Genomic DNA, 27,982 nt, shown 5'->3' on the forward strand with positions numbered 1-27,982 from the left:
TTGCTGGCTAGGAATTTCAGGAAGGCTCTGAGCCACGAATCTCTAAATAATAGCTAATTTCTCTTAGTAAGCATGGTCACTTACCCGTATGCTGATCCATGTACCATTGACAAAAAAACTATTCTAAAAAAGTTTAAAATGTTTTCTTACTGGCAGTATTCATTTCCTGTGGCTGCTGTAATGAATTACCACAAATTTAGTGGCTTAAAACAACAGAAATTTATTCTCTCACAGTTCCAGAGGCTGGAAGTCTGAAACTAATATCAATGGACTGAAATCAAAGTGTAAGCAGGGCTGTGGTCCCTTCCTTGCCTCTTCCAGCTTCTGGTGGATGCCAGCATTCCTTTACTTATGGCCACGTCACTCCAGTCTTGGCCTCCTTAGCCCCACTGTCTTCTCTTCTTCTGTCTGTCTTCAAATTTCCCTCTACCTCCCTCTTATAAGGGTACTTGTGATTACACAGAGCCCACCAGGATAATCCAGGCTAATCTCTCCATCTCAAAATCCTTAATTTAACCATATTTGCAAAGTCTATTTTGCCAGATAAGGTAACATCCATAGGTTCTAAGGATTAGGACATTATATCTTTGGGGGCCATTATTTTGCCTACCACACCGGCCAAAGAAAACTCCCCAAATTTTCATACACTCATCTGTAGTTTCCATCCATTCAAAATGGAATATTTTAGGAAGGAAGTCAGAAATCTATGCTTACTTACCCAATGAACCAGGGTACCTCAACAAATGTTAATTTTGCCCAGTGGAGAAGACTTCACAATTCTGGCTGATTCTCCAAGTATGTGACATTAGCATACAGAGATTCCAGACTTGTCAGGACCAGAAGCTGCAAACTGGTATCTTGGGGGCTGAATCCAGAGGTGTGCTTTGAGTCTATATTTAAAGATAGGAAATTTCATATTTAAAAAAAATCCAGATTTGGGGCTTCTATGGAAAACTGAAGAGCTAACAACACAGGGTCCTTAGCCCTCCATGGTAGTAATAAAAAGCTAGAGAAGGCTCATCACTACCCCTTTAGACTGAGCGTGTGCTCTGTGGCTCATCAGTCCCCACCCCTCCCTGATGTCCCCAGAACAGATGAGGTGTCAGCTGCCATTTATTTTTCTGTTTTCACGACTATTGTTTTACTAGAAGATATTTATCTGTTTCTGTGTTTCTATCAAAAGTCAGAAAGACAGCCTAAAAAAACCTCATGTTTAAAAAAAAATTGGAGAGAACTTGTTTTTAGAGGAGAGGAGCAATTCTGTTCTGTTTAACAAACACATACCCAGCTTCACTGTGTCTTTTACACTTTGTCCTACATCCCCAGAAAGCATTTGGATTAGAGCTCCTGCCATAGATGGTTGACAGTGACTGAGAAGTGAATAGAACATAACAGCCCATCCATCAAGTTGGGAATCAGTATCTTAGAACTGACAGCACTTCTAGATACTGCTCTGACTCTAGGAATTAACTTGGAGAAAACACTCACTATAACTAATCCATACTTAGCTTACTAACGTATCAAAAAAGCCAAATGTATAATAATAATAATAAAAATAATAACTTTAGTGCTTAGTATGTTGTACACAGTGGGGACCCTGGGTGGTGCAAACAGCTGCTAACACACTTGGCTGCTAACTGAAAGGTTGGAGGCTCAAGTCTACCTAGACACACCTCAGAAGAAAGGCCTGATGATGTACTTCCAAAAAATCAGCCATTAAAGACTCCACGAAGCACAGTTCTACTCTAGTACACGTTGGATGTGTCAGGATCTACTTGACAGCGACTGGTTTTTATGTGCACAGAACTGCTGTAAGTGCTTTCTTTGCATATGTGAGTTCATTGATCCTCACAACTGTACAAAGTAGGTACTGTTATTATCCCTATTTTACAGATAAAAAAATAAAGGCACAAGTATCTTGCCCACTGTGCAATTATTACCATCCTTCCCATTTTATAGGTAAGGAAACTGGGACACAAGTTACTCATCCAAGGTCTTACAACTAACAAGTGGTGGAACTAAGACCTGAACCCAGGCAGGCTATACTAAGCTTAAAGAAAAGGTTGCAAAAGATCAAAATATCACAAGATCTTTAGAAGATCTGAGAATGAGAGGAATTAGAAGCACTTTGTATCTCAAAGGCCAAATGTGAAAACCAGTGATGTAACCATGCTAAATAGTTGGCCTCATTCTGCAATCAAACATCAGCAAACTCACTGGTGACTTTGCCTGCGGTGGAGGTGAAGTGAATGTAGACAAAGCAAAGTCCTGATTTTAACTCAGCACTGACCTGCTGTGACTCAAATCACCTCTTGGTCCTCAGGTTTGCTTTCTGTAAAATAAAGGCATTGGAGTTTATGACCTGAGATGGTGTCCTCCTCTAGCACTCTGTGATTCTGTGACTCTGTGTCAGGAATTAAGCTAGCATTTAGCTAAGAAAAAAATGGATAAATGTTTCCACTTTCCTTTTACATGCACAAAAGTAAGCAAAGAGAAGAGGGTGTCCCCAAGGGACCCTGCATGCTATGCAACATCTCTCTTTCAAGAGAGGAACAAGAACCTTGGTGCCTCAACCAAGCTCAAGGTTAAAAAATCTACTCCTTCCCTCTCCCTAAAGTCCAGCTCACACATCACCTCTTCAGAGCCTCCTGCCCCAACCCGCACAGGTAGACACAGATAACGACTCTCTCCAGGGTGGCACAGTGCCCTGTCCTCACCTTATTGCCCACTCCTTCACCCATGGTGACATGCAGGCCTGCCTCCCACATCAGCTGGGACACTCCTCACACTCCGTTTGCACATAGCAGGTATTCAAAGATTCCGAGTGACTGTTATGGACTGAATTGTGTCCCCCCAAAAGATGTATTATAAATCCTCACCACTTGTCCATCAGTTTGTCACTGTGGTGGCTTGCATGTTGCTGTGATGCTGAAAGCTATGCCACTGCTATTTCAAATACCAGTAGGGTCATCCATGGTAGATAGGTTTCAGTGGAGCTTCCAGATTAAGACAGATTAGGAAGAAGGACCTGGCAATCTACTTCTTAAAAAATTGGCCAGTGAAAGCCTTATGAATAACAGTAGAACACAGTCTGATATGGTGCCGGATGAGGAGCCCCTCAGGTTGGAAGGCACTAAAAATAAGCCTGGGGAAGAGCTGCCTCCTCGAGTACAGAACCAAAAAATCAAACCGTTTGCCGTCATGTCAATTCTCACTCATGGCAAATCTGTAGGACAGAGTAGAACTGCCCCATAGGGTTTCCAAGGAGCGCTGGTGGATTTGAACTACTGACCTTTTGGCTGGCAGCCAAGCTCTTAATAACATGGATGGAGTCAAGCTTTAGGGAACTTCATTTGCTGATGTGGCACAACTCAAAAGGGGAAGAAACAGCTACAAACATCCATTAATAATTCAAACATGGAATGTATAAAGTATGAATCTAGGAAAATTGGAAGTTGTCAAAAATGAAGTGGAATGCATAAAGATCTACATCCTAGGCATTAGTGAGCTGAAATGGACTGGTACTGGACATTTTGAATCAGAGAATCATATAGTCTGCTACGCTGGGAATGACAAATTGAAGGAGGAATGGCATCACATTCATTGTCTAAAAGAAGATCCAGCCTGAAGTACAGTGCTGTCAGCGATAGGATAATACCCATACACCTACAAGGAAGGCCAATTAATATGACTATCATTCAAATTTACACACCAAACACTAAGGACAAAGATGAAGAAATTGAAGATTTTTACCAGCTTCTGCAGTCTGAAATTGATCAAACATGCAATCAAAATGCATTGCTAATTACTAGAGATTGGAATGTGAAAGTTGGAAACAAAGAAGGATCACTAGTTGGAAAATATGGCCTTGGTGATAGAAATGAAACCGGAGATCGCACAATAGAATTTTGCAAGACCAAGGACTTATTCACTGCAAATACCTTTTATCAACAACATAAATGATTACTATACACATGGACACCTCACCGGATGGAATAGATAGGAATCAAATCGACTATATATATAGAAAGACAATGGAGAAGTGCCCGGCTACTAATCAAAAGGTGGGCAGTTCAAATCCACTGGTCATTCCTTGGAAACCCTGTGGGGGCAGTTTTACTCTGTCCTGTAGGGTTGCTGTGAGTCAGAATGGGCTCAAGGGCATTGGATTTTTTAATAACAACAATACACCTGTGGTTGTAATCCAGTTTGGGAATAGGGTTTTATGTATTTATTTATTTTGGTTAATGAAGCCGTATCTGTGTAGGGTGTGTCTTAAACCAATTACTTTTGAAATATAAAAATGGCAGATTAGGCACAGAAGATAGATGATACCTGGAGATGACCAAAAGGAATGCCAAGAAGGATACTAGAGAAGCTGAGACAAGGATTTTCTCCAAGAGTAGACAGACAGCGCCTTTCCCCTAGAGCCGGTACCCTGAATTCAGACTTCTAATCTCCCAAACTGTTAAAATAAATTTCTGTTTGTTAAAGCCACCCACCCACTTTTGGAACTTCTGTTATAGCAGCCCTAAGAAACTAAGACAATAGTCAAAATTTGAATTTTGGTCTTTGCTAGTTACTCTTGGTGCCACCTTCGGTGGTATCTCAAACTCTCTGTGCTTCTATTTCTTTATTTCTTCCTGTGCAAAGTAGAGATAATCAAATTGTTTAACCTACAGAAACGTTTTGAAGTGGAAGAATCCTAAGTACTATAGAATGGATTTAGCAGCCAGGCCACCTGGACAGTAATGCCGGACTTACCGAGCCTCAGAATCACGAAAGGCCCCGTCAAGGCTACCAGATCCTTTAGCCTCTGGGCACGGGATACCCTTTCTCTCTCTTTCAAAGATTTCCAGCAAATCTTTGAAACAAATGGTATGATTTTCCTGGCCTAGGTGGCTTTGGGGAAAACCTCTCTGCAATCTGCCCCAATTCTCTCCCCTCAGGCTCAATTCTCAGTGGAGGCAAAGAACATCTGCTAATGGCCAGCAGCTCGTGTCCGTGTCCGAAGCCCTGCTCATTCACAGCCTGGAAAACAGACCTGGGCAGGGAGTAATGTTGTAGTTGGTTCTTTAGTTTGAAACCTTGAGAGTCACTGAACTAAGAGCCACAATTACTCATTTTTTAAGACAGAGAAATGTATGCAAACTTGTAATACACTTGGAGGTATGGTTAACCAGACACATTTATGCTTAATGACAAGTATGAATGAAAAATGAATTGGTAAATTCCCCTGGTGACGATAGGGGAAGCCCTGCCACCCTCCACTGCCTCCTTTAGAATTTACCTTAGATAACTTCTAAACTATTTGTCTTTCTAAAAAGTGTGTAAATGTAAATTCAGGCAATTCTCCTCTCTCTACATTCCAGATTTTCCTGGAAGGAGATTAGCATCAATCGGGTGGCCCAACACTTTATCTTAAGGCCAGAAGGATTAGAAAATAATTATCTTGAAAATACAAATGTAATGATCGTAGCCCCTTACCTATATAATGGTTAAGATTTCTGCTTTTGCAATTTCTTAAGTGGATTGCCTGTGATGTATCACGTGCTGGTTTAATTTTCATTCAATAATAAAGCTTTTCTTTCTCTTCTATTTTTGCAGAGATGGTTTCTAGTTGGGAGTAGATTTCAGTACTAATAACTTTTCCCCAGCACCACCATTCAGACCTTTGTGAGGAACTTTTCTCCCTTACAGCCTTGATTGTTTCAAACTGAAAAAATTCCGTTATTTTCATCTGTTCTCATAGGAAACCCAGATTAATTGCAAAATCATTTAAATGACATGCTCATGACATTTCTGAGTTCTGTAAAGGACCCCAAAACTCTAGGTGCTTGGCTTAAGGAGGGGCTTCTGCCCAAGATGTAGGCCAGACTCCATTTTTCGCTGTTTACTACTCAGTCTGAGCTGACTCTCAAAAGTCAGTTAGCCATAATACCGCAGGAAGCTTGCGGGGGTGGGGGGGGGGGGCCCTCTCCATCCTCTCACAGCATGCTCCCAAGAAGAACACTTACTCAGGCTGGCCCCCAAAATAGCCACAGATTAACAAGATGTTAACTGACCCAAACTTTATGATTAACAAAACAATGTTTAAGGGATCTCGTAAATTGCCTTGTGTCTGTTAAACATGATTTTGTAAATGTCAAAAATGTCCTGCATTTTATGTACTTAAACTTCTCAAAAAATTCTTTTTTGCCTGGAATACTCTGGTGAATTCTCACGAAATATGGCCCGATGCAGAGCGCTTCACCTTCAATAAAAGTCTCTGCTTTAATTTTAACAGAGACTTCACTTTGCTCTTTGACAGACCCATTTTACCTTTACTAGAATGAAATTACACACCCTATTCTAGGATGGAAAAACTCAATATCATCAGTCAGAACAAAGCCAGGGCTGACTGCAGAACCAAACAATTGTTCATATGAAAGTTTAAGTTGAAGCTGAAGAAAATTAAAACTTCACAAGAACCAAAATACAACCTTCAGTATATCCCACCTGAACTTGGAGACCATCTCAAGAATAGATCTGACACACTGAACACTAATGACTGAAGACCAGACAAGTTGTAGTATGGCATCAAGGGTGTCACACATGAAGAAAGCAAGAGACCATTAAAAAGACAGGAAAGAAAAAGAAGGACAAAATGAATGTCAGAAGAGACTCTGAAACTTGATCTTGAACACAGAGTAGCAAAAAGCAAGTGGAAGAAATGATGAAGTAAAAGAACTAAACAGAAAATTTCAAAGGGCGGCTCAAGAAGACAAAGTAAAGTGTTATAATGAAATGTGCAAAGACCTGGAGTTAGAAAACCAAAAGGGAAGAACGCGCTTGGCATTTCTCAAGGTGAAAGAACTGAAGAAAAAATTCAAGCCTCAAGCTGCAATTTTGAAGGGTTCTATGGTCAAAATATTGAACGATGCAGGAAGCATCAAAAGACGATGGAAGGAATACACAGAGTCACTGTATCAAACTGAATTGGTTGGCATTCAGCCATTTCAGGAGGTAGTATATGATCAAGAACTGATGGTATTGAAGGAAGAGGTCCAAGCTGCACTGAAAGCACTGGCACAAAACAAGTCTCCAGGAATTGACAGAATACCAGCTGAGATGTTTCAACAAATGGATGTGGTGGTGGAGGTGCTCATTCATCTATGTCAAAAAATTTGAAAGATAGCTACCTGGCCAAATGACTGAAAGAGATCAGTATGTGTGCCCATTCCAAAAAAGATGCTCCAACAGAATGCAGAAACTATCAAATAATATCATTAATACCACACATGTAAGTAAAATTTTGCTGAAGATAATTAAAAAATGGTTGCAGCAGTACATCAACAGGGAACTGCCAGAAATTCAAGCTGGATTCAGAAGAGGTGGGATATCATTGCTGCCATCAGATGGATCTTGGCTGAAAGCAGAGAATACCAGAAATATGTTTACTTGTGTTTTACTGACTATGCAAAGGCATTCAACTGTGCTGATCATAACAAATTATGGATAATACTGTGAAGAATGGGAATTCCAGAACAGTTAATTGTGCTCATTAGGAACCTGTACACAGACCAAGAGGCAGTCATTCGAACAGAACAAGGGGATACTGTGTGATTTAAAACCAGGAAAGGTGTGTGTCAGGGTTCTATCCTTTCACCACACTTACTCAATCTCTATGCGGAGCAAATAATCCAAGAAGGTGGACTATACGAAGAACATCGTGGAAACAAGATTGGTGGAAGACTCATTAACAACCTGTGATACGCAGATGACACAACTCTGCTTGCTGAAACTGAAGAGGACTTGAAGCACTTATTGATGAAGATCAAAGACTACCACCTTCGGTACTGATTATACCTCAACCTAACGGGGGAAAAAAAAAAAACCTCACAACTGGACCAATAAGCAACATTATGAAAAACTGAGAAAAGACTGAAGTTGTCCAGAATTTCATTTTACTCGGATCCACAATCAATGCCCATGGAAGTAGCAGTCAAGAAATCAAGTGATGTATTGCACTGAGCAAATCTGCTGCAAAAGATCTCTTTAAAGTGTTACTTTGAGGAGTAAGGTGTGCCTGACTCAAGCCATGATATTTTAATCACCTCATATGCATGGGAAGCTGGACAATGCATAAGGAAGAATGAAGAAGAATTGATGCCTTGGAATTATGGTGTTGGCGAAGAATATTGAATATACCACAGACTGCCAGAAGAATGAACAAGTCTGTCTTAGAAGAAGTACAGCCAGAAGTACAACTATCCATGTAAGTAAGGACGGCAAGACTTCGTCACACGTACTTTGAACATGTTATCAAGAGGGACTAGTCCTTGGAGAAGGACACCATGCTTGGTAAGGCAGAGGGTCAGCGAAAATGACGAAGACCCTGGACAAGATTGATTGACACAGTGGCTGCAACAACGGGCTCAAACATAGCAAGGATTGTAAGGATGGCACAGGACCAGGCAGCGTTTTGTTCTGTTGTACACAGGGTCGTTATGAGTCAGAACCAACTTGATGCCATGTAACAACAACAATTTTAGGTTCAAACATCATAAATTTACAAGAGTAAGCTAATACTGTGTATTTCACTACCAAAAAAGAAGCACTACAAATACTATATTTGTGTTTCTATTTTTCTCTCTGGGGCCTATTTCTTCTGTACATACAGATTTTATGAAAAAAAAATGAAAAAACTTTTAAGCATTTTGTTTTTTAGAGCTGCTTTTTTCTGCATTGAGGACAGCAGCTACAAAGCCAAAGAACTTTCTTCATATAGAACTTGCTTTGCTTTTATCTTAACAACAACAACAACAAAAAGCTGTCAGTGGAGTCAATTCCGACTCATGGTGACCAGAGTAGAACTGTGCTCCATAGGGTTTTCAATGGTTGATTTTTTGGAGGTATATTGCCAGGTCTTTCTGAGGTGCCTCTGGGTGCACTCAAACCTCCAAGCTTTCGGTTAGCAGCTGAGTGGTTTGACCATTTGCACTACCCAGGGACTCCTACTTTCACAAAGGGGGATACATTAAAGATGCTTTCAGCTACTTGGATCAACTGGAGTAAAGGGTGAAGAAAATCAGTTATCTGCTGTGCCCTTTTCTATTCCCAAGAAATGGATTTATGCCTTTACCCCCTTCTCCTTTAACCTAGCTTCTAAGATCTCCACAGGCATCAGGGTCCTTAAACCCACGAGAAGGATTCACAAATTTCCATTGTTTCTCCTTGCAGATTATTTTTAAACTAGGACACATCACTACGGACTGTGGAGAACTGGGGGAAAAGTGAAATGTTAAAGACCTAGATGAAGAATAACACAGCCCTGACTTGCGTGAAACTGTGGATAAGCTGGAGTGAGGGTTCCCTCGCTTAACGAAGGCTGTTGAGGGTGTCACTAGTCCTGGCCCCAGCTCAGAGCTTTGCCTGACTGCTATCTCATGTTCTAGGGGCAGGCAAGGTAGGAGGAGGCAAATATGGAGGAAGTGAATATGAACATAACCATAACCCATTGCCGTCAAGGTGATTTCGACTCATGGAGACCCTATAGGACAGAGTAGTACTGTGCCTCACAGGGTTTCCAAGGAATGGCTGGTAGATTCAAACCTACGATCTTTCGTTGGCAGCCAAGCTCTTAACCACTGCACCACCAGGGCTCCAAATATGAATATACCATAATTTAAAGCTCCACACAAGTATCACTGCACATTTAACTTTGGACGTGATCTCCCTTAGAGTAAGGTGCTTCACTATCATGTAGAGCAACAAACAATAAAATGTATTATGAGGCAAAGGCTTAATATAAAAATAAACTAGAACAGGGCTGGTACTTTTTTTCTGTCAGGGGCTGGAGAGTACATATTTTAGGCTTTGTGGGCCACATGGTGTCTGCTGAAACCACTCAGCTCTGCTGTTGCAGCACAAAAGCGGGTATAGACAATACCTAAAGGAATGGGCACGGCTGTTTTCTGTACAACTTTATTTACAAACACATGCAGAGGGCAGGATCTGGACAATAGCTTGCCAACTCCTGATAAACAAGAAATCCTGCAAATAAGTAGAAACAGCTCAGCACTCTCCACATAACCTTCATTGACCCCTGGGTTACAGGGTTATATACACAAACTGTGCTTATCCCTAGAATATAGCCCCTTCAAGGGCAGGAATTACGTAATCTTCACAACTGTACAAGCAGTCCCCGGATTATGAAAGAGTTCCATTCGTAAATCTGTCTTTAAGTCGAATTTATTCATAAATCAGGACAGTTAGGTACAGTTCCTATCTAACCTCAGTTAGTCAAATGTTTGTCTTAGTATGTAATATATGGCGTACCTTTCTATGCATAAAAAACATTAAGAGCTTCCAGATACACTAAAACATCTTTAACCTTATGATACAGTAACAATAATAAGTTACAAAGTAGCACTTATTTGTTATTATGAACCATTGTATGTACCTATTTTAATGAAATAGACTTTAAGGGAGTTGGTTCTTAACTACAAGTTGTACATAAGTCAGGCGTAACTCAGGGACTACCTGTATTCCTAGCATCCAGAAGGATACCTGGCCTACAGTTGCCATAACGGGTGCTCACAATAAAGATCTGTTGAATGAATGAATGAGCAATTTACAGATTTGTCAAGGGCACTTTCGGCCACATATGATTTTCCTGTACCACCAGCCCCACCCCACTGCCATCCCAGACCCTCGCCCCTCGCTTTTTTGCAAAGCTGGACAAAAACATTGTACCATACTGAAACTAAAAAAACCAAAACCAAACCCATTGCCATAGAGTCAATTCTGACTCATAGTGACCCTATACTGAACTAAAAAAAATAATAAAAATTATAGTCCCCAAAATATGAATTCATCACTATTGCAAAAACATTTTTTATACCAATTTAGAAAAACATTTGCTTTTTAAGAGTCAGGATAACATGTAGGTGTGTGTATTTTACTTTTTGCTTGTCTCAGCTTTGTCAGAGCTAAATCAATCTCTAATAAATTCACTTTTAAAACAAAAGCAGCACCCAAGACGACAAAACCATTAACTGTTATCTTCAGGGAACGACAAGTTCCCTGTAACCAAGTTCAGTAACCAAGTTCATGCAGATAGTAACCTTTATGATATCGTCAAATATGCAGTTGGAGAATATACCTTAGCACTTTATCTTTTTGGTTCTGGGCCATTACCTTGTATGGTAATCATGAGGGCAGTCACATGTTATCAGAACGTTTTCACAGATCATACTACACCTATGGAAAGGTAAAAAATGGCTCACACTGATCTTTCCTCAAAAATGTGTGGGTCTCTCAAGCTCTCAGCCACCTTGGTAAATTTATCAAGAGGCTGCCAAGAATCCCCAGCACTGTGGGAAAAGTACCAAATGAAACGTAAGGCACTATTGTGGTCCTTCCAATTTTTAAAATTTGAGTTAGGTTGGTAAATATAAAATACAGGAAAAATCTAAAGTAAGACAGCATATAACCAAATGCTAATTAAAGTGGGCTTAATTTTTTTTAAAGGCTAAGTTCAATAGGATGTAAATTCAACACGGGTATACCATTACGTTCAGGAAACTGCAGATGAAAAAAAAAATTAGAATTTTTGCCTGTAAGGGACCCTTGCTTTATAGATGAGGAAGCTGAGATCCAGAGACCTAACTAATAGTAATAGAATTCATGTGACCTTCAGTGTGGCATATTTTTCAAATGCGTAAATACAATAAAAGTTTTAATTTTTTACCAAAAATGTATCAAATCCTTCCCACTCCCCCACTGATAAAAGGTATATGCATATATTGCTAATTCTGCACCCACAAAAAAAAAAGGCCAATCTTCAAAGGTGTGCTTTCTTCAAACTGAGACAACTTCACAAGTCAACACACAGAGGATTTGATTCCAGTCTGCACAGAGGAGCCTCACTGTAAGACACTCTTTCTACGCAGGTTTCAATTTTCCAAGTACGAAGGGCCAGGCATTTACTTCATATGCAAAGACATTTCTGTTTTCTTGGAAAGAAATCAGAAATGGAAACTTTCCACTTGTACTGAGTATTTTCCTAAGATCTGTCAACAGTTCACAAGAAGCAGAAAAACTTAGAGTGACTGCCCACATCAACCTTGGGGACCATCTCGGGTTGAACCTGCGCTGCTTTTTTTTTTTTACTTTTTTGGGCTGCAAGTAAAGACATCCTGGTTTGTTTTGTTTTCTTTCCCACCGTAACACTTCTTTAGCATTTTAGGGGTATTCACCCCAGGAAATACTTTGCTTTACCAAATTCTTTTTATAAAGCAACCTTCTAGAAGACATACATTTTGACAAGGAAATTAAAACTGTATTTCAAAAGTCAGCACAACTATAATCTAGGACACAGTTACACTATAACCCCAAGACAATATGTGTGTAAGTTATCAGCCATACCTCTGTTTATGCATTCCCCCAGTCAGCCACATCAACCACAAACACTGAGGTTCACAGAGAGGTTTCTGAGACTCTAGTCCGGGGCCCTTCCCACAACACTGTGGTTGACAAAGACCACTGGTGGAAGAATCAACAGTGAAGTGAGACACCATTCACAAGATTAGAGATCAACCTATACAGAAAGGTCAGTGTACTGAGGGGTCTGCCAAGAAATCACTAGAGAGGTAGCCCTGCCATGAGTACACACACACTTACACATACCCTACATACAGAAAAATGCATTTTATAAAGGCAGACATCAATAGAAGGGTTAGGTACAACTCCAACTCTGCAAGATTCTGCAAAATGAAATGGAGGAGCTTGACACAAGAGCAGCGCAGAAAAAGTAAAAATAAAGAGGCAGTAGTTTTCCTGGCAAGATTCAGATGGAAAAATAGCAACAGATTCCAGAAGCTGAGCTGTAGCCAGGAATAGCCTAAGCTCAAGCCATTTTAAGGAAGGGCAGGATAATACTAAAGATTCACTGCAATGTTGCCCCAGGTCTCTGGGTCTCCAGGCTGAGCCACCACTGTGGTCTACAAGTCAGGTCAACAAACATTTATCAAATACTGCATATGCTACATGTTCAGAACTCTGCTAGTCATTGTGGAGGAATAAGCAAATCTTTGTAAGGCATATACCAGGCACTGTAAATCATCTTCACCCCACAACCAGTGGCGGGAGGCATCTCGCCTATTTTACATATCAGAGGACTGAGAATTCCACCTGGCCACAAAACTAAGTGGAGCCCTGACCCCCATTCTGCTGACTCCAAAGTCCATAATATCACATTACCATGCATGGCTCCTGTCCTATAGAGGCTTAAAATGAACTAAACCAAGGAGAGATCAATGCAGCCAATACAATGAAAGGCTAACAAACAAGTATCTTAGGAATTAAAAGAAAAAAAAAAAAAAGGGAAATAAGTAGTTAGAGAAGATATTATGAACGTTTTAGGTTCCTTTTGGGAGGATGGGTAGGATTTGGGTAGGAGAATGGAGAGAAGGATTTTCTAGAAGAGCTACATGAGCAGTGACACCCAGTGGGAATGAGCCTGACCCCTTGGCAGGATAAGAGGAAGACCAACCTGCATAAAGCACAAGGCTCTAATGGCTGAACCGAAAATAGGATTTACTTAGAAAGGTTGAGGCCCAATAATTGAAAGCCTTGAAAAATCAGGCCAATTATTTTGGTCTTGAGATAGTAGACAATGGAGAGGAATTGAAGGTTACAAGGCAAGAGGAAACAAGATGATGAGATCATTTTAAAAAATTAGATGGGCAACAGCATGCTAACCAGATCAGAGAGTAATGCCATCTCATTCATTCATTCATTCATTCATTCAGCAAATATTTAACTAGGTCTTACCAGGACCCAGGCTTGGGAGGCCAGGTCAGAGGCTGCTTCAGTATTGTAAAGAGGAAGGGCAAGGCCCTGGATTAGAACAGAGGGAGGGATCTATACGCAGCACATCTCAAAGGTCTTGATGACTCATTGATATAAAGGATGAAGGAAATGGAGAAAAGATGGCTAAAGTTAAATTCCAAAGTTTCAAGACGGATATTACTTCAACCTTTACTAAAACCAAAAAAACCAAACCCACTGCAGTCGAGCTGACGCCAACTCATAGTGATCCTATAGGACAGAGTAGGACTGCCCCATAGTTTCCGAGGAGTGCCTGGCGGATTTGAACTGCTGACCTGTTGGTTAGCAGCTATAGCACTTAACCACTATACCACCAGGGTTTCCACCTTTACTAGATCCCTCAGAAAGTAATATGAACAAAACACACAATGAAAAAGTACAAAAAGAGGTTTGATAATTTTTGCTTTAAAGGCAGCAGCTTTGATGATGCTGAATAATCCACAAATAAACGCCCAAGTGGCCCATTCATTATCCTGGTAGCTTATTTTGCACATAATCCGTAGGTGAGAGCCTTCAGTTAAAAAAAAAAAAAAGACATTTCTTTGTGACTAAATGCTGAGTTCCCTTGGCAAGGATTACAGGGGTCTGCCTACTCAGACTAGCTCCTTCAACCCTCCAACATACCCTCCACCCTCTGACACGAGACCTGTATCATTAAGATACGTGTCTGCCCCACTCCTGCCAAGCCACCAGTTCTGACCTTGGACAAGGCAATAAGGCAATGTGGGAAGAGGGAAACAAAAAGTGGGCAGGGTCACTGCAAGTTTTGCACAAGTGATGGTCCTCAAGTAAACAGAAAGGCCTTAAACACTCTTTATTGAATTACAGCACTTTGTTGAGAAACTATTTCAAATGTGCATATTTATGCATACATTAACTTCTACCATAGATAACATGATTATGACACAAATTCTTAATAACTTATACGATGACTATGTAAGTTTAAAGCTCGTTTTAATTTTATATTTAGCAATGGTACAATTCACTATTGGGGTCACATCCTGAAAGCACACTCACTGGAAAATGTGAGAAATGAAAACTGTAACTCTTCCATTATTAGAAAAGAGTGCTCTGGGCCAAAATAAAAAAACACAAGCACCAGTACCTTAGAGCAATCAGCCCACACGCAAAACTCAAGGTGGTATTCTCTCAGCATAATTCAGCTTTGGCAAAAACTGATTTTCATTTTATTACAAGTGGAAATGAGTACTCTTTTGCATAGAATGATGCATTAAACTACCTTAAATATAAACCTGAAAATAGCCTTTAATGTTAGTGTCAAAGTCAAACTTTAAAAGGTATATTACAAAAGAAATGATCGTTCTGGAAAAATCCTTCAACATCCTTCCCATAACATCTACTCAGACTAGTAAGAAACCAGAGCAGAAAGAAATCCAGTGAAAAATGGTTGCACATAAGTGTGTGAGGATTCTTGCTCAGACCCCTTTTGGGACAGCTAAGGGCCTAGTCAGGAAAATTCCAAGAGCAACTCCTTAACAGCCCCCCAAAAGGGGCTTAAATCAGGCAAGGATCATCCCATTTTTTAAGTCTAAACGGTAAACACCCACCACAACCTTACAGGCTCCGAGAAACGGGAGTTTTCATGCCAGAAGGGAGAGATCCACAGGATCGCTAAAAGAACTACAGCCCCATTAACCTCTTCCTCCCCTCCGATCCCTCGCGGGGTCGCCAGATAGTGGTCCCTCCGCAGCTCCAGTCAGTTACCCCAAGTGACAGGTCGCCGAGCAGAAGCCCTTAAATTCCCGACCCCTACTTACAGGCGCCACGAACGCAGGCGGGGCCCGCCCGTGCGGTGAGCGCAGCTCCTCTGCCAGTGGGGCGCAGCAGCCCGTTCGAGACCTGGAAATGGGGGCGATCCCTGCTAGGAGAGGTCGAGGGGTCCTTGCAGGGACGCCCGGGAAGTCCCGCGAGTCGCTCGGGCCGCGCGGCGCATGGCAGTGCAGCAGGAACTCGGCCGCTTTCCAGCCTCCGGCAGGAAAACAAACAAAAGGCAGGGTGGCTTCTAGTGGGGACGACCGGCCGCTTTCCCTGGGAAAGTTACCCTGCAGCTCCCCTCGCTGGCCCTGCGCGTCCCTGCACCGTGACCAGGCAGGCCGGGGGTGCGGAGCCGCTCCGAGCGCTCTGGGCAAAGGGCAGGACAGAGCCCAAGCTCCCCGCAGCGAGCCCACCCAAATGTGAGCTCCAACGATCGGCTGTAGCAAGTATAAAAATTCAGAAATGGAAGCTGTGGATGGATGCTCAGAGAACATTTAACCAAAGGTAATCATGGTGAGAATATTTTCCTGATTTTAAAAAACGCAACTCTTTGCCTGGTAGCATTCGTTTGAACTTTGAGGGTTTTTATTTAGTTAGCGGAAACCCTGGTGGTGTAGTGGTCAAGTGTTATGGCTGCTAACCAAAAGGTCAGCAGTTGGAAGGCACCAGGCGCTCCTTGGAAACTCTATGGGGGCAGTTCTACTCTGTCCTATAGGGTCGCTATGAGTCGGAATCGACTCGACAGCAGTGGGTTTGGTGTTTTGGTTATTTAGTTAGCAACTTTAGATTGGAACACTGGATTGTTTTCCAGGTGGGAAACTGACCAGATATCTTCTACACAATTGTCCTTCTGTGTGTAACTAGTTATATGAACACCACATAGTTTTAAAACACATTCATTTATGTCATAATTGCTAGTGGAGAGGAGACGTTACCTTAACTCATCCATGTAATGCCTTCCTCAAAGCTTCGAGGAGACCAGGTTTAAATTTACATAATTGCTCTTAAACAATGGCTCTCAAATTTTATCCTTAGGCACCAGAATCACCTGGAGGTCTTTTAAAGCAGATTCCTGCGACCCATCCCTAGAGTTTCCGGTGCTGATGCTGCTGGCCAGGAAACCACACTTTGGGAACCAAAGCTACAAATTTTAATCAATAAGGCAGTAACCCTTTTCCAATGGAACTAACTCAATGGCAATGGGGGTAAACCCTTTAACAGGGAAGAAGGGGTTGGCAGTCTGCCCTTATTTCCAAAATATCAGCCAGCGAAAACCCTATGGATCACAGTGGTCCAATCCAGCTGTTCACTGGGTCACCATGAGTCAGGGGCAGCCAACAACAACAACCCTTTAACACACTGTGGATCCTTCTCTGAGTTTAAATCTCCCAACTCATCACCATATCAATTTTTCTCTATTTTTAATTTTGAATTCTATGGCTAATGAAAAGAGAAAATTGTTATCAACGAAAAGATAGGGAGACAAGAAATCCCCAAATTCTTAAGGTCTAATACTAACTATGCAAATCCTGGTGGCTAGTGGCTAAGAGCTACAGCTGCTAACCAAAAGGTGGCCAGTTCGAATCCACCAAGCACCCCTTGGGAACCTTATGGGGCAGTTCTACTGTGTCCTATAGGGTCACTATGAGTCAGAATCCACTTGATGGCAACAGGTTTTAATACTGTTCCCTTAAAAGGAAACCCTGGTGGTGCAGTGGTTAAGAGTAATGGCTGCTAACCAAGAGGTCAGCAGTTCCAATCCACCAGGCGCTCCTTGGAAACCCTGTGGGGCAGTTCTTCTCTGTCCTATAGGGTCGCTTTGAGTCGGAATCAACTGGACTCCAAGTTTTTTTTTTTTTTTTAATCCAAAAGGTGGATCCTACTATTAAAACACGGCATTTATAGCTTCTTTATTATAGCTCACCATTCTATCCCTTTATCTTTTTTTCTTTTGCATCCATTTCTCCAGCGAGAATCTACTGCTTCTAAACTTTCCAAAATAATAGATTAGAGATTCAAAAGCTGTGAGCTTGTTGAACATAGCATTTTCGAATCCTGTTGACTATTATTAGTCCCTGGCACCTAGAAGAAACTTTAGACATTCAGTATATGTTTATTGAATAAAGGTAAGAGGCTATGACGACTATGGGTTTTCATATAACATGCAAACTTCCGTATTTAAAAGTATTTTAAGTGTGGACAAATAAAATATCGTCGGATCAATAAGAGGACCTTCAGCTGCATTAAATGCGGCACTTGTGCGTTTGGATTTTAAAAGGTGGGGCGAGGAGCGTGTGTAAATTCCCGCACGCAACGCAGGCCATGAGACTACAAATCCCGGAGTGCCTTGCGAGCTCCGTTCCCGCAGGACTGGGTTTTCAGGCCCTAGGAGCTGCAGGTCCCACCAGTTACTCTTTGGGATTTGTAGTGACATAAGCTTTGCCTTAGGCTCAGTGCAGCCTCTGACGCTCTCCTAAGCGCATCGTTTTATCAACCCCACAGACCCCACCTGTGTTCTCGAACAGTTTAATTGTCTATAGCAGTCTTTAACTATTACAGAGGCTCACTGTTTCCCAGCATTCGTGGCGCCAAACTTTAATCAGAGTCGCAGAGGACAACGCGGCGACTGTCTCGAGCGCCCAGTTCGATGCTCCTTAGGGCGGCCCGCAGCACGAAATTTGGGTTACGAATATTTTTAGAGATAATGCGTGTCCAAGTTTGCGTAAGCCGTCTCCACTGAGCTGAATACGTGGGTTGAGTTTGGGGTCTGGAAAGTGGTACCCTCACCCCCGGATCTGGCTCGCGCACACAGTAGGCCTACGCCACTTCACATGCCACTAGGCGGCGCGCGCGGGGCTGGGACCCGAGCCGCGCAGGCGGACGGGCGGCGGCGACACTGCGCATGCTGGGTGCGCCGGCGCAGTTTTCCGCAGCAGAGGGGCAGCTCCCCGGCGGTGTCTGGAGTCCCTATTAGGGCCGACGCTCTAGTACTCCCACAGTTCTCGGCCTCGGCTGGCAGCGGGTGCCCCTTCGCTCCCCGAGTCCCCCGGCCGCCGCCAGCGCGCCCCAGTCTGGCCCCTTGCCCCGCGAAAATGGCTGCCGTACGCCGGGCCCGCAGTTACTGCCGCTGCCTGGTGCGCTTCTCCGACCGAGAACTCTGCTAAGCCCCGCTGCAGCAGACAGGCAGGAGTAGACACCCGGACACCCAGCACCCCTCACTAGAGGGGGCGGTGCAGAGGGGGCGCGGAGAGCCCCTCGACCGCGGGCGACCGCCCCGCCAGCATGGTAACCTGGAGAGGAGGCACGGGAGTACACTGGGTGGAGGGGGCGGTGTACGGGGTAGGGCAGGCCTGGGGAGACCCACGAGAGAACAGGAAGTGGAGACTGGGAGGAGTGGGAGATGCACGGCCGCCCCCCATCACAGGAGCCCCTGGCACGAGAGGGAGTGGAGGAGGTGCCCAGCTCTGTCCGGTCCCCAGGGTTCCTTCCTGCTGACTCCCCCTCAAGCCGGGAGGAGGGAACAGGGTTTGCTAGACAGCCGAGAAAACGCTTCTTTTAGACCCACTGAGGATACTGAGCCAGTGAGCATTGAAAGGAGCTGTCGTAGCGTCTGAAACGGGGGAAGAACCTTGGCATGCGGAGACACTTGTTGATTGCTCCCCCTAGGGAAAGCTGTGCCCACAGAGAAGCCGTTCTAGCCACTTAAGGAGGCCTGGGTTTAGGACGCACCTGCCCCCTGAGGCGTCAGTGCCTTGGGGAGGTGTTGGCAGGCGTTCTTGGCAGCGTGAAGTTGGAGGTACTGTGTCTCACTCAACAAACAGCAGTGAGGGACTGAGCAGCGTCATTGCCATCCAAATGAGGAGACTGAGCTAAGCTCCAGAGTTTGGCAGCACAAATTCCCTAGGACTGTTGCATGTTGAAATATGTAGTCTTTGCTCTATGCAGTCTGATTTGTGCAAGTTAGATGCCTCTCTTTGACTTCGAAATTTGGGATACTGACCTATGGCCAGGGTTAAACATCAAGAATGAAATGATCCAGGGACAGATTAACCGGTAAGCAAGGTACTGCCTTGATGGCTCAGTGGTTAAAGTGCTCGGCTGCTAACCTAAAGGTCAGCAATTGGAACCCACCAGCTGCTCCATGAGAGAAAGGTGTGGCATTCTGCTTCCTTAAATATTTAGAGCCATGGAAATCCTGTGGGGTAGTTCTGTTATGCTCTGTTCTGTATGGTCACTATGAGTTGGAATTGACTGCACGCTGTGAGTTTTTGTTTTTTTTTAAGGGGCTTTAAGATATCCACAGGCTTACTTGTGTTTACTTACTAATTTGTAGTGCACAATTTCACATGGTTTTCACCACATCAGTAGAAACAGGAGAAGCTGTGCACTACAGATTAGTAAGTAAGCCCGTGTGCACCCTGCTTATTGGGTAACCTGTCCATATCTGTTCATAGTGGACAGCCAAATATTTATTGAATAAATGAATGGTTGACTGAATTTTTTAATTAATCTGTGTGGTGCCCTGAATTACTTAATATGGCTCGTCTAGCCATAGTCTTTGTAACTCCCACCAAGTGACTGGGTGGGACTATGCAAATGAGTGCTTGTGGGGGTGGGACCATGTAAATAAGGTGTATAGAACCCTAACAAGGGAATTGCTCAGTTTTGCCATCCCACTAGGCTTAAAGGCAGACACAGAGAGAGAGAGGAGCTGTACGCATAAGACAGAAAGGTAGCAGAACCAGGACAGAGAGGGAGCGGTGTAACACCAGAGACAGCAAGAGATGGTGGCAGCAGATTGGGAGCAAGAAAGCTGAGTGTCTTTGGGCAGGAGCCATCCTGGTGGAGTAGGGTGCCTCTGGGCACTTATTGGCGGAGCCGAAAGAGCTTTGTAACACTTGCCCGAGGTGCCAAGGGCCAGAGAGAGTCCTGCTTGTAGCACTGCTGAGAAGAGGCTGCCCTGATGAAAAAACCGTACCCCGAGCTGAGCATTCCTGAACCTGAATTGTAACCAGTACTTCCATCATAAACCCCATAACTGCGTGTATGGTCTGCGAGTTCTGTGTGGCTGTTGCAGTCAGTTATCGAACCCAGCAGAGAAGTAGAGTGTGCCCTGGGAGGGATGGTAGGTGTCAGAATTGGTGAAAAGGCTGGAGGGTGGCGTCAACGTCTGACATCTGCCTAGTAGGTATCGGCTTTGGGCTGTTGATGCTGATGATGATTGTTCCCCTTGTGAAGTTAGGGGAGATGTGACGCTGCCACCATGCCTTTTTTACAACCTGGAAATAGAAAAAGCACTGATTGACTTTGCTCCTAAACTTTCAGAAGTAATTCTAGTGACTGGATGAAGCACGTAATCTTATAATTAACCCCATCTGTGAAACAGGAGTAAATGATGAATACAGGAGTTACTCAAGTGAAAGATAATGATTAGGTCAAACTCTTATGAAAAAATAAATGATACAGTTATAATCTTTGGATGACAGCTGAGTTCTCATTTCAAGTGGTACTTGATTTGATAAAGTGTAATAAAACCCCACATTTGATAGTTTCTTAGTGTTTTTGTGGTTATATTTAAACTGTCAAAAATCAAAGTAATAATGAAGTAGAGCTCTTATAACAGGGAGCTCAGAGGAGAAGAAAGGTGAATAGAAATAGCAAAGTGAGGAAGAAGGAAAAGGCATTCCATATGGAGAGAACTAAAGCCGTTTAGTATGACTGCTAGCAAGAGTTAGAAGGCTAAATAAGAGCCTTGAAAGTTATCCTGGGGAACTCAGGTCTTGTCTTATTAACTGTACTTATAGATAACAATAATAAATTAGACTCATATTTGAGAAGAAAGAGATACACTTTTCAGTGGGATCTGTAAGTTCTGAGTCTTTTATTACTGTAAAACCTACGAAAGACGAAACGTGTAAGATGGAAACCTGTCAGAGAAGGAAAACTCAAATATTTTCCACTGATAGAGATACAAGAATGTAAGACTGCATCCTGTTGAAGGCGGAATACTTGTGAGATCCAGAAAAACAAGGGAGTTCCAACTCCCACAGGTTTCGCTACGTATATTTTGACTATTAGTGATGTTCCTAGTAAGAAAACTTTCCAGCGTAAAAATATTGTACTTGACAGTATTTTAAGAGATTACATTTTCTGTTAAGTTTCAATTTTCTGGAAATTCTTACAAGTTCTTAGCCTCATTTATTTATTCACTGATTTAGCCTTTACAGTGTGCCAAGCACTGTACCATGTCCTAACTAGTGTAAGCTGTAAAGGCAATTCTGCTTTGAGCCTGGTTGCCAGAGATAAGATAGGAAGGAAGACTGACTGACTTTGAGCTGTAAAATAGCGGAAGTATGTGTGGTTGCTGCATTCAAAAGATATCATTAATATGAACTGTTTTGCCCTGGAAATGAACTTACTCAACTAAAATTTGCAGCTCACCATCAATTTGTGGCTTACCATCTTTAGAACTAACAAAGTTAAATAGGCTTTATTATTTTCTGGTTTCTTCCAAGGTCATTTCCCTGATTGCCACATTTCTTCATAGGACTGAATACATTTAAATATTGAGCAAGTTCAGCTTGCTAATAAGACTATTAGCTAACAGACTTACTAAAGAAACATTTTGTTTTCACTGGGTGGTAGGATTCCGTTTAATTTAGTAAACACTTATTGAAAATGAAGGATAAAATGAAGAAGTCTGACCCGAGAACTCTTTTAAGCCCCAAGCCATGCACTGTAATTCCAGTCTCACTTTATACCACTTTAAGCCAGTCTAATATATAAAAATCTGGATTTATAAAACAGATCAAACAGAAGGGCTTCTTTACAAAAGCATTTGCTAATGCATGTCTTTGACTAAAGAGCTTTCCTAGGGTGTTTAAAATATTAATAAACAGACAAAAGTCATATATTGACATGGAACACATTTAACAGCACGCTAGTTTTGTAAAAGGGGCTACACCTGTATCTGGATTATAGTCGGTAAGTGATCAGTGAAGTAAAATCCATGTGCTGAACTCTGTGCCATAACTAAATGTTTTGGGTTTTTTTCTGAAGCAATTTTTTTTTTTTTAAATCAAACTACCAAAACATTTCAAACTGGAGCCTAGTGTATCAGATTTTATCTGACTGGAGTCACTAAATTTATCTGCTGAGAAGGTATCTAGAGAGAAGCAACTATACACTTCATTGGCATGAAACCTACAGTATTTTCTGTTTTGGTAATTGCTGAAATTTATGAACACTAAAATTATTTGGGATTGGTTTTTTGTTTTGTTTTTACCTCAGTTGAACTCAAACAGTTACATTTGGAGCCTCTGCCATACCACTCTGACAACTTACTGCATTTCAAAACATTTCCTGATGGGAAACATAACATTCCCTCTGAGGTAGTCTTGCTCCCCCCCCCAAAAAAAAAACAAATAAACAACCTATATCTCCTTATCTAATCAAACCTTTCTAGATCCAGCTACAATTTACAGGAAATAACTCAAAAGGAACATATTTACTAACACCTCAACAAAATCCAGATAGTGGAAGAGTATAGAAAAAAATGACTTGGCTTGTCAGCAAATAAATTGCAAGAAAAAAGCAAGTGAGAGGAGAGGAAACATTTAAATTATAATAGAGTTAAGAGACATATCACCCAATTGCAGTATGTGAAACTTACTTGAATCTTGATTGCACATACTGTAAAATATATGTATTTTATACATATGACATTTTGAGACATTGGTAATATGAATACTGTCTGGGTATTTGATAGCAAAGCATTATTTTTTACACTGGTGTTATTCAAGTTGAGTCATGGGTACTTGAGGGTTAATTTACTATTCTTTTTAATAGGTCTAAATGTTTTTCTTATTAAAAGTTATAAAATTCACACTTCTTTTGTGGTAGAACTAAAAAAGAAAACCAAAGACCAAAATCCTTTTTTTCTGTATTTTAGTGTTGGGGGAAAAAATATAATCTTCAGCAACTGATAATGAATTTTTATTTTCTTAGAGATTTACTTTGATAATGAATTGCACCGCTCTGAGCAGTCAAAAATGTATTCAACCAGTTAAAAATTGGTGTATGTAGTAGACAAGAATCAATTTCAGTGAAGGGAAGGACAACACACAATACAAGGGAAGTCAGCACAGTTAGACCAGAGCAAAAGCTATGAAGTTTCCTGAACATACCCAAACACTTTGAGAGACAGAAAAGCAGGGGCCTGGGGACCATAGTTTCGGAGTATATCTTGGTCAATTGGCATAACAAAGTTTATTAAGAAAACGTTCTACGTCCCACTTTGGCGAGTGGCATCTGAGGTCTTAAAAGCTTGTGAATGGCCATCTGAGATACAGCAATTGGTCCCTTCCCACTTGGAGCAAAGGAAAATGAAGAAAGCCAAAGACACAAGGAAAATATTAGCCCAAAGGACTAAAGGACCACATGAACCAGAGACTCCACCAGCCTGAAACCAGAAGAACTAGATGGTGGCCAGCTACTACCAATGACAGCCTCTACAGGAAACACAACAGAGAGTCCTGGACAGAGCAGGAGAAAAACAGAACAGAGCTCAAATTCAAGTAAAAAGACCAGACTTGAGGGTGTGAAAGAGACTGGAGGAATCCCCGGAACTGTGGCACTTGGACACGCTGTTAACCCAGAGTTGAAACCATTCCTGAAGCTTACTCTTCAGACAAAGATTAGACAGGACTGTAAAACAAGAAATAATACACGTGAGGAATGTGCTTCTTAGTTCGGCCAGATACATGAGACCAAATGGGCAACTCCTGTCCAAAAGCAGGATGAGAAGGCAGGACGGGACAGGAGCTGATCGAATGGACATAGGGAAACTGGGATGGAAAGGGGGAGTGTGCTGGCATATTGTGGGATTGCAGCTAATGTCACAAAACAATATGTAAATTTTTGAGAAATTAACTTAATCTGTATACTTTCATCTAAAGCACAATAGAAAAAAAAATTGGTCTAAGCCTTGCTGTGTGTTATTCTCAACAGCAATAAAATAAATAAAATTTAGGAAAAAAAAAACCCAGGAGAAAGTGGGCTCCTGGAATCCAAAGGAGAATTTCAGGAAGGAGAGAATGGCTGAAGGAGTCAATAGCACACAGAAAAGAGTACCTCAGATCCAGCAGCTGGAAGGTAACTGTTGACCTTAGCAAGAAGGGGTGCTGGGTCAAGAGCCATGTTACAACTGGTTGAGAAATGAATGGGAGGGAGGGAAAGGGAGACAAGGCCAGTAGGTCCCAACCTAGGGTCTGCCAACAGGTGCTGGGCTGGCTTACCTGGGAAGCTTGTCAATAATACAGATCCTTGGAGGCAGCAGACCTGGGTTTGAGACCTAGCTCTGCATTTTATTAGCTATATAAACTAGGGCAAATTTCTTATAGTTTCATTAAACGTTAACTATAAGTCATACTACTTACAGGGTTCCTGAAAAGATTGAACTAGTTAACGAAGCATTAAAAAAAAATGCATTAAACTAGAAGAAAACCTGAAAATAATGTTTATTATAGATTATCAGTAGTTACATGATGTGTATTGATGAAGGAGTTGGTTTCATTTACACCATTACATTAATCATATATCAAATGATTTGTGAATAGTAATGAACTTGGGATGATATATATAATTACATTGATTTTTGGATGAACAATACTGATGTTAAATTTTGGGGTGAATGTTGAGGTTCACAGACATTAATCCTGTATTTTGGAATAGAGGATATGCTTTTGACTCATTTTCCTCTAGAAATAAATACCCAAAAGAAACCAAACCCGTTGCTCTCAAGTCGTTTCTGACTTATAGTAACTCTATAGGACAGAGTAGAACTACCCCATAGGGTTTCCACAGAGCACCTGGTGGATTTGAACTGCCAGCCCTTTGGTGAGCAGCATAGCTCTTAACCGCTGTGCCATCAGGGTTTCCTAGCAACAGGAAGGCCTCAGATCCAATCTAGAGCCTTGTTACTCATGGTGAGGTGCTGAAAGTGTTGACATTATGGTCCTAAATAGCAGGTAGCTGATAGGAGGTATAGGTTACAAAAGGAAACTGGCGATTGCATATTCTTGATCATTATTGTGGTTTTCTTTTCTTTAGGCAGAAGCTGAGGAAGACTGTCATTCTGATTCTGTCAGAGCAGATGATGATGATGAAAATGAAAGCCCAGCTGAAACAGATCTGCAGGCATGTCTCTGAACTTGTGTGTCCTTGTTCCATGCTTTCCACACGTAAACAGAGATCGATCATAATTATGAAGATTTGTGGGTTCTTGTTTGTGTTGAATTAACTTTATTTTCTTACCAGTTTATAGAATACTTTATAACTATGTTTTAGATTTCTTTTTCTGTAAAAAGAAGTATAAATCATTGCTGCCTTGTAGCTTGGTATATGGGGTTAAAGTATTCAAACCAAAGCTTAAATATGACTCAAGCCCATAGCCTTAAAGAAAAAGATTGAGACTTGACACCTAAAAGTTGAAGACTTCTGTATATGGCAAGAGATAAAAACTTAAGAGAAATGGTCGCCCAGAAAAACGGCCCACAACATTTGTTCAGAGGATTGATATCTTCAATATGCAGAGCTGTCTTACGAATTAGTAAGAGGAACACAGAATAGAAAGATAGGAATGGACAGTTAATGGAAAAAATAATGCAAATGACTATTAAACATTTGAGAAGATCAGTCTCATTAGTAATGAAAAAAAGCTGTGGTTGTACAGCGGGTAAGTACTCAGCTGTTAACCACGCAGCCGTTGACTGAAAGGTTGGCAGTTCAGACCCACTGGCTGCTCTGCAGGAGAAAGACCTGTCAATGTGTTCCCATAAAGATTACAGTCAAGAAAATCATATAGGACAGTTCTACTCTGCCACATGGGGTGCCTATGATTTGGAAATCAATTTGGCAGTACCTGACAACTACAGTGATGAAAAAAATACAAATTAAGTATACAATAAGATATTTTTTAAAAATAATCAGGTTAGCGAATAATGCTCATTGTTCTCCAGGTTTTAAGGACCTTATGCAGTATACATGAAAACGTAAATTGCTGTAATTTTTCTGGAGGGCAGACTGGCAATATGTGTCAAAACGAAAAACATATGTTCCCTTTTATCCAGCAATTTTGTTTCTGAGAAATTGATTCTAAATGGGGAAAGTGAGTAAACTTGCATGTATAAAGATGTTTATTGTGGCATTGCTTATATGGAAAAATGAAATACAACCTATGTATCACTTGTGTTAAGTAATGGGATCCCTGCTGGTGCAGTAGTTAAGAGTTTGGCTGCTAACCAAGAAGTTGGCAGTTCAAATCCACCAGCTGCTCCTTGGAATCCATATAGCACAGTTCTATTCTGTCCTATAGGGTCACTAAGAGTCGGAATCGACTTGACAGCAACGTGTTTGGTTTGGGTTTTCTTGTTAACTAATGATGCATTCATACAGTGAAATGCTCTGGAGCCACTTAAAACAGTGAGGTAAATTTTTATACATTGAAAAATATTCTCTAATTAGTTCAATGTGTCTCACTTATTTAAGAAGAAAAATCAGCTGTCTTCAGATCAACTTCTGGTGACCCCATGTGTTGCAGAGTAGACTGCATAGGGTTTTCATGGCGGTGATCTTTCGGAAACAGATCACCAGGCCTTACTTCCAAGGAGACTCTGGTTGGTTTCGAATTGCCAGCCTTTCGGTTAGAAACTGAACAGTTAACCATTTGCACCACCTGGGGACTTAATTAACTTATAAGCTTTCTCATATTTTTTTATTTGGAATACATCATGTAGTAGATGGGAAGAGTGCTGCTGAAGATTCTGAGATCAGAAGTGTGTGTGTTGTATGTCGGAAGAGAGAGGGTGTGAACGCTGTACAGAATGTATTGACAAGTTACTTCTAAAATTTTATACCTATGTATCTTTTATATGTGCTCCACTTTTTTTAAGCCAAGAATAATACACATATTACTGTTAGCAGTGGCCCTCTTTGGGAAGAAGGCTGTCCTGAATTTTCTGGGAAGGTAACTCTGAGGTGGAGATTATCGTGCAGGAGGTTTATTAGGGTGTCGTCAACTCAGTCCAGGTTTTCCAGTGAGATATATAAATATATTTATAGATTAAAAAAAAAACCATACGCATTCCCGTTGAGTTGATTCCGACTCATAGCAACCCTATAGGACAGAGGAGAACTGCCCTATAGGGTTTCCAAGGAGTGGCTACTGGATTTGAACTGCCAGCCTTTTGGTTAGCAGCCATAGCTCTTAACCACTGTGCTGCCAGGTCTCCTTATTTATAGATAGATACCATATTTTTGTGTACATAATGCA

General features: G+C 41.7%; 2 protein-coding genes across 6 annotated transcripts in view; one reads left to right on the plus strand and one right to left on the minus strand.

Annotated features, from left to right (window-relative positions):
• The window catches only part of LOC135231581 (uncharacterized), a 28,283-nt gene extending 12,395 nt beyond the window's left edge, over nt 1-15,888 (minus strand). For 3 of the 5 annotated variants that reach the window (XR_010322358.1, XM_064287430.1, XM_064287427.1), the window contains exons 1-2: nt 15,654-15,881; nt 719-890 (exon numbers count right to left, since the gene is read on the minus strand). The gene's annotated coding sequence lies outside the window, so the exon portion shown is untranslated. Of the gene's footprint in view, nt 1-718; nt 891-2,290; nt 2,333-15,653 lie in introns of all 5 variants that reach the window. The other 2 variants (XM_064287425.1, XM_064287432.1) reach the window with 2 other exon arrangements.
• A 2,579-nt stretch (nt 15,889-18,467) lies between these two features.
• The window catches only part of FBXO9 (F-box protein 9), a 28,759-nt gene continuing 19,244 nt past the window's right edge, over nt 18,468-27,982 (plus strand). Inside the window, 5 exon segments of the mRNA XM_064287414.1 lie at nt 18,468-18,707; nt 18,710-18,826; nt 18,828-18,872; nt 18,874-18,936; nt 25,762-25,848. Coding sequence (XP_064143484.1) covers nt 18,483-18,707; nt 18,710-18,826; nt 18,828-18,872; nt 18,874-18,936; nt 25,762-25,848 — 537 coding nt within the window. The 5' untranslated portion in view covers nt 18,468-18,482.

The sequence above is a fragment of the Loxodonta africana genome, chromosome 1, assembly GCF_030014295.1.
Source record: "Loxodonta africana isolate mLoxAfr1 chromosome 1, mLoxAfr1.hap2, whole genome shotgun sequence".
NCBI classification, from domain to species: domain Eukaryota; kingdom Metazoa; phylum Chordata; class Mammalia; order Proboscidea; family Elephantidae; genus Loxodonta; species Loxodonta africana.